The sequence below is a fragment of the Microcaecilia unicolor genome, chromosome 3 (assembly GCF_901765095.1).
Source record: "Microcaecilia unicolor chromosome 3, aMicUni1.1, whole genome shotgun sequence".
In the NCBI taxonomy this organism is placed as follows: Eukaryota; Metazoa; Chordata; class Amphibia; order Gymnophiona; family Siphonopidae; genus Microcaecilia; species Microcaecilia unicolor.
Genome location: NC_044033.1, coordinates 128448907 through 128456155, shown reverse-complemented (window position 1 = coordinate 128456155; position 7249 = coordinate 128448907). Strand labels below are relative to the sequence as shown.

At 51.4% G+C, this 7249-nt stretch overlaps 1 protein-coding gene across 1 annotated transcript in view; it reads right to left on the bottom strand.

Annotated features, from left to right (window-relative positions):
• Positions 1 to 6321: 6321 nt before the first annotated feature.
• SLC1A4 (solute carrier family 1 member 4) overlaps positions 6322 to 7249 on the bottom strand; it is a 129567-nt gene continuing 128639 nt past the window's right edge. Inside the window, exon 8 of the mRNA XM_030196355.1 lies at positions 6322 to 6667. Coding sequence (XP_030052215.1) covers positions 6433 to 6667 — 235 coding nt within the window. The 3' untranslated portion in view covers positions 6322 to 6432. The remainder of the gene's footprint in view (positions 6668 to 7249) is intronic.

Sequence of the window (7249 nt, the reverse complement as noted above, 5' to 3'; positions counted from 1 at the left end):
TAAGACATGCAGCAGAGTTCTGAACGGACTGAAGGGGGGATAGATGGCTAAGTGGGAGGCCAGTGAGGAGTAGGTTGCAGTAGTCAAGGTGAGAGGTAATGAGAGAGTGGACGAGTGTTCGGGTGGTGTGCTCAGAGAGGAACGGGCGAATTTTGCTGATGTTATAGAGAAAGAAGCGACAGGTCTTGGCTATCTGCTGGATATGCGCAGAGAAGGAGAGGGAGGAGTCGAAGATGACTCCAAGGTTGCAAGCAGATGAGATGGGGAGGATGAGGGTGTTATCAACTGAGATAGAGAGTGGAGGGAGAGGAGAAGTGGGTTTGGGTGAAAAGACAATAAGCTCGGTCTCAGCCATGTTCAGTTTCAGGTGGCGGTTGGACATCCAGGCAGCAATGTCAGATAGGCAGGCCGATACTTTGGCTTGGGTTTCCGCAGTGATGTCCAGTGTGGAGAGATAAAGCTGGGTGTCGTCAGCATAAAGATGATATTGGAAACCATGGGATGAGATCTGCGAGCCCAGGGAAGAGGTGTAGATTGAAAAAAGAAGGGGTCCAAGGACAGATCCCTGAGGAACTCCAACAGAGAGCGGGATGTGGGTGGAGGAAGATCCATGAGAATATACTCTGAAGGTGCGGTGGGAGAGATAAGAGGAGAACCAGGAGAGGACAGAGCCCTGGAATCCAAATGAAGACAGTGTGGCAAGAAGTAAGTTGTGATTGACAGTGTCAAAAGCGGCAGATAGGTCGAGGAGGATGAGGATGGAGTAATGACCTTTGGATTTGGCAAGGAACAGGTCATTACAGACTTTAGATAGTGCCGTTTCTGTCGAGTGTAGAGGGCGAAAGCCGGATTGAAGCGGATGGAGGATGGCATGAGAGGAGAGAAAATCAAGGCAACGGCTGTGAACGGCGCGTTCAAGTAACTTGGAGAGGAAGGGCAGGAGGGAAATGGGGCGGTAGTTGGAGGGACAGGTAGGGTCTAGTGAAGGTTTTTTTGAGGAGTAGTGTGACTACAGCATGCTTGAAGGTGTCAGGGACAGTTGCAGTGGAGAGAGAGAGGTTGAGGATATGACAGACGGGGGGGGGGGGGGGTGACAGTAGGAGAGATGGTGTTAAGTAAGTTGGTGGGGATGGGATCAGAAGAACAGGTGGTGTATTTCGAGAATGAAAGAAGGTGGGCGCAGGAGCGAAGGTATCGGACGCAAGGGGTCAGCCAGGGCTGGGGATTAGTACGTCTTGTGGGATGGGAGATGGATGGTGCAAGGGTGTCCAGGGCAGAGGAGAGAGTGGTATTGTAAGCGGAGACAGCCTTGTCGACAGACACGGAGGACATGATGGAAGGGAGGAGATTAGAGATACTAGAGGATATTGTGGGAGGGTCAACAGCCTGGAGATTCCTGAAAGTAGTGGTTAGTGTTGGGCGGGTTTGAGGGGGAGGATGATGAAGTGTGAAGGTGATCAGGTGGTGGACTGAGAGAGGAAGAGCTAAGGCGCAGAAATTGGAGGGTGAGCAGGTAGAGGAGAGAACGAGGTCAAGACAGTGGCCAGTTTGGTGAGTAGGGGTGGTGGAGCTCAGTTGGAGGTTGAAGGAGGAGGTCAGAGTGAGGAACTGAGAAGCGTAAGAGTCGGATGGGTCATTAGCGTGTGTGTTAAAGTCTCCAAGAATGAGGGACGGGGATGAGGGTTCAAGAAAAACGGAGAGCCAGGCATCGAAGTTGGTAAGGAAGGAGGAGAGGGACTTGTCAGGGGGGCGGTAAATGGCAGCAACTCTGAGTGGCAGCGGGTAGAATAGACGGATGGAGTGAACTTCAAAGGATGAGAAGCAGTGAGACTGCGGTAGGAGGAGGGGTTGAAAGCTGCAAGAGGGCGAAAGTAGTAACCCACGCCTCCTCCGCGGCCAACTGGGTGGGGAGAGTGGGAGAAAAGGTAACTGAGGAAGAGTTGTCGGGGGTGAGCCAGGTTTCAGGTAGGGTGAGCAGTTGAAGGGAATGGGAGATGAAGAGATCATGGATGAAAGAAAGTTTGTTGCAGACCGAGTGGGCGTTCCACAGGGCACACGAGAAGGGGAGGGAAGGGGGGGGAGGAGTAGAATAGAGATGAGATTGGAGACATTGCAGAATCGTTTGCATGGATAAGACGAGGACAGGTGTGGGGGACCTGGGTTGGGATTGATGTCTCCCGTGGATAGCAGAAGGAGCAAGAGAGGCGTAGGAGGGTGGGGGAGGTGGGGCGACGAAGGCGGCGAATACGGGACGCGCTTAGGAGGAATGGGGAGGGGTTAATGGTAGGAAGGAGGTGTTGAAGGTTGAGAGTTAGGAAGGAGGAGGAGGACAGGAGAGATGGTGAGGTGGTGGGGGATAGGAGTGGGTAGGGTATTGCAGTACTGAGCAGGACGGGAGAGGACATGGATGGGCAGTGGGTTCCTGCGGTAGGCAGCGGTAGGGGGAGGGGGACAAGGTTAGGAAGGGACAGGGCAAGGAAGAGAATGTGAATAGGGGCCATGAACAGACAGATTGGGACGAGCTGGAACAGACGGCTTGGGACAAGCTAGAACGGACGGACTAGAACAAGCTGAGTAGAACTCTTTGAGCTAGTTGTCCCGATACTTGGTCCAAGGGGAGTAGACAGAGTTGTTAATAGTAGTCCTTATGGTGTGCTATGAGATGAAAGATACGCAGATTACAGTTCTAGGTGCAGATTACAGTTCTAGGTGCAAATTACAGGCATTTAAAGCGGATTACAGTTCTAAAAGCAATAAGATGCTATGAAATGAGTGATAAGCATACTACATAGAATGCTACATAGATTGCAACTAGTATTTTAACTCCAGAAGTCTTGTAGCATGCAGTAAAGGTAGAAGAGTTGTTTATGTCCCATTTTACCATACTTAATTTAAGTTTAGTATGGCCTCAGCTGGACTAGTAAGTTACCTCTGGGAGTCCTTCAGCATGAGGCAGGCAGTAGAACAATGAGGATGGTATTGGTGTTGTCCTCCTCCGTAGTGTTGTTGTTGTATCACTGGTCAGACTTAGGGATTTTTTGTCGGATGTCATTAGAGCGGGTTGAGGTGGTCGTTGAGGAACTCTTGAGTTGGGCTGTTTGTAGCGTGTTCATCGGTTCTTAGTTCTGCGTTTCTCAGATCTTCCAGAGGTTCACAATGGAGCATACAGTTCTCTCCACTTTAATCTTTATTTATAAGGTGTAGATCGGGTCAACACATGCGGGTGTACTGCTCTTTCGCGTTGGACTGTTTCGGTTCTCGGCGTCTTAGGGACCGCCATGCGGGTAAGTAGTGTCCACGTGGGTGTCCAAGTTCCAAGGGTGTTCGCGCCGTTGGGCCTGGGGAGGTTGACCAGAACGGGTCTCTCAGTCGGCTCTGCTAACCAGCAGAGTGGTTTCTCTTGCCCTTGTTTTTCGGTTGCTCGGCTGCTTTGATTCCAGGAATTTTTCCTAGTCCAGCTAAGAGGGCCGCACAGGCGGCGGGACTTTGTTCTCTGTTGTCTCCGCTGGTTTAGCGGTGGGTTTCGGGTGAGCCGCCGCACATTCATAGAAGTGTGTTCGTGAGTCCCGCGAGCAGGGAGGTTCGGTCGCCGTTCGTTCTCCCGCGAGGGATGTCTAGCCACTTCTCTCTACACCTGGACAGTGACTTCCACGTTTGTCGCCTCCGTCTGGTCCACACTCAGTCTTGGTCAGCAACTTTTCCACCGATGGCCACTCCGATTCAAGGGAGGAATAGGAAACCGGGCAGGTTTACTCGGCCATCATGGGCGTCAACGCTTAGTTGGTGAGTGTGTAGGTGATGTGGTCGGGCTGCGATCCACGTTGCTGGCTGGGGTCATGTGGGTGCGAGATGGCCTCGCAGAGAAGGCTCCGGATTCGTTCCCTTGGCTGTCGTTAGGGTCTCCGGGTCGAGGTTTGCAGCATCCGGTTAGTGGATTGCTGTCCTCTGCACCTGTGGCCGCAAGTCCATCGGTTGGCTCCGATATTTGGTCGATATCGACCTAGGTCCACGGAGCCAGTTTCGGCGTGACTCTCTAGTCGGCCATCTTGAAAACCCTTTGCTGGTATGTCAATCATTACTGTGGTGATCATGCATTCTCATGTAGTGATACCGTCCTTCCTGGTTGTAACAATTCCTCAACTCTGTTAATCCTCCACCGGTGCCACAACAAATGTATTCACATCAGTGTAATTCTCCACCGTAGTTTCATTCACTGCATGTGTTTGGCTCATCGGACCCTACACAGCCTGTGTTGCGCTATCGGAAGCGTTATTAGGGGTCACCACCTACAACATTACAATCAAACAACAATACCCCATAACCATTACATTCTCATACATTAAATAGCTCAAACAATACAACCCCCCACACCTTACCAGCCACTCTGGATCGCCTGGGATACCACTTGCACCATACAAGATGGCGGGATTCCGAAATGGACTAACGCCCGCACATGCGCATGGGGAGCCTCGAGATATCACTCCTTATATACGTCACTCACTAAACGCTGACCCACTCAATTTCCCTGTTGAGCCCCTGTGGGCTATGGTACTTGGGCCAAACGATATGTAGATATATGTTAACTCTGTTATAAGAAGTATTCAGCTTGCCGATGTCTTGATAGGTCCTGATTAGAGATGTGTTACCTCCCTGTTCTTGTAATGGGTGCCATGTAACAGTTTAACAGTTCAAATTGAGGGGATATTTATTTGTTATAATGTACATGGGTATTGTTGGATTGTATGTATGTGATGAAGGGGGAGAATGAGGTGTGCTGTGTATGAATGAGTGAGTTTATGGGTATAAGGGAATTTTTGTCAAAGAATCATCAAACATATAAATGACAAGTGACCGACTCACCCGCAAATGCGCAGTAGAGACTTCCCTCTCTGTCCCGCCCTCACATCAAGACGTGATGACGTCAGAGGGCGGAACAGAGAGGGAAACGGACGCTGCCTTTGCCACTGGAGTCTGGAGACGAAGAAACATCGCTGGCGCACCAACCTCCACCCCCCCATCCCCGACGTCGCCGCTGTCGCTCCCGTCCCCCCTCCGTATTGGGCCCCCTGCACTGACATGACAGCGCCTCTCACCTCCGTGTGGAAGCGCTGCAGGCAGCAGCAGAGTGATCTGCTGCTGCCTGCAGCACTTTCACACGGAGGTGAGAGGTGCTCTCATGTCAGTGCAGGGGGCCCGGCATGGAGGGGGGAGGGAGCGGCGGCGAGGAGAGTAGCTGGACATGGGGGGAGGGCAGGGGGGAGAGAGAAAGGTTGCTGGATATGGGGAGAGAGCAGGGCAGAGAGGAGGGTTGCTGGACATGGGGGGAGGGCAGGGTGGGGGGGAGGCCAAGGGAAAGAGGAGGGTTGCTGGATATGGGGGGAGGACAGGGGAGAGAGGAGGGTCGGTGGACGGGGTGAGGCCAGTGGAGTCAGGAGGGTTGCTGGACATGGGGGGGAGGGCAGGGGAGAGAGCAGGGTTGCTGGACATGGATCGATGGAGGGGAGGGGAGGGCAGGGTAGAGAGGAGGGTTGTTGGACATGGGGGGGAGGGCATGGGAGAGAGCAGGGTTGGTGGACGGGAGGGTGGACGAGGGGGAGGCCAAGGGAAAGAGGAGGGTTGCTGGATATAGGGGGAGGGCAGGGGAGAGAGGATGGTTGGTGGACAGGGGGAGGCCAGGGGATACAGGAGGGCTGCCGAATATGGGGGGAGGGCAGGGGAGAGAGAAGGTTGCTGGACATGGATTGAGGGAGGGGGAGGGCAGGGGAGAGAGGAGGTTTGCTGGACATGGATGGATGGAGGTGAGAATTATTACATTTTGCAAAACACAAATCTCGCCCATTTTAACAGGCTTAACGGCTAGTTTATAATAAATCAGAGATTGAGCAATAGCTGTCAGAGATTTTGTAGTGATCATCAAATAAAGGAAACATAAGTGCTGTGCTAGATTAGCACTGGAGGGGAACAAGACACTTTGAGACCATTAGCGTACCAAGGGCGGGGTGGTGGGGGCAGTTCAACCCGGGTGCAGGCAGCAACTTGCAAGAGTATGCACAGAGCAGCCGGTTCCCTGCCCACTCTGATGTTACTTCCTGTTCTGGGGCAGGGGACCGGCGGAGCCAACATTTGCGCAACTGCTCCATGCACCCCCAGGTGATCAGGATGATATGCTTCGGGGGGGGGGGGGGGGGGGGGGGGGGGGGTGGAGGGCGTAGTGGTGACCCGGCCTGGGTGGCAGCCAACCTAGGTACGCCACTGTTTGACACATAAATTTTACAAGGTGACTGGTGTCCACACATACACACTCACACTCACACATACATATACACACACACAGTGCTATTGGTGCTGAAAGTTTGAGGGTATTCTAGCAGCCTGCAACAGCAGTGCATGAAGTCTGGTCAGGTCGATATGTCAGTGGTCCACTCCGACACATCACAGCACCGACTCCTTTGCCTCAGGCTCAGTCACATTGGATGGGGTGGAGGTAGGATTCTTGTGCATCACTAGAGGAGATGTCTCGCACTCCGATTTACAGTTAGGCACCGCCTCCACGTACACATCGCTCAGCTCATGGTGGCTCTTTGGGGCGTCTTTCTCATTGAGGTAATGTAGGATGCCTGCTCCCAATGCATCCCCTTCCACATTCACAACAGTAGTGGTGCGGTCCCTATTCGTGAAATAAAAATATTGTAAGTAATATGGCCGATATGTGAAGATGCTCAGAGTAACATTTTGTCATTAGATAAACAAGTGACGTGGGAGTTGGGAGCATTTATAACATACAAATATGTTGCAGACATGAATGTCATCTTTAGCATCAGCTACTTTATATTGAATAAAACACACAAGCTTTAACACAGCAGTAGCTCCAGTCAATAATCCGTATATAGTTCAAAAAATGTTAAGGGATCAATATTCAAAGGATAATACTCCTAAATTTGCCTCCTTGAACATTTACTAGGGCTAAATTTATGCTCATCAATAATGAGAGATAAGCAGGAGTGTCAGAATAAAGGGCCTTATATGCTAATGTAAGTAACTTGAGTTGATTTTGGTAAAACACTGACAACCAATGGTGTTTAATTGATAGGGGGGTTTATGTGCTCAACTTTTGAAGCATGGGATAGAATATGTAGGACAGTGTTTTGAACAGTTTGGATGTGTTTGGACAATTGAGGCAAACCCATGTAGATTGTGTTGCACTAGTCTAGTCATGAAATGATAAAAGAGTAGATTAGGATCATTTGAG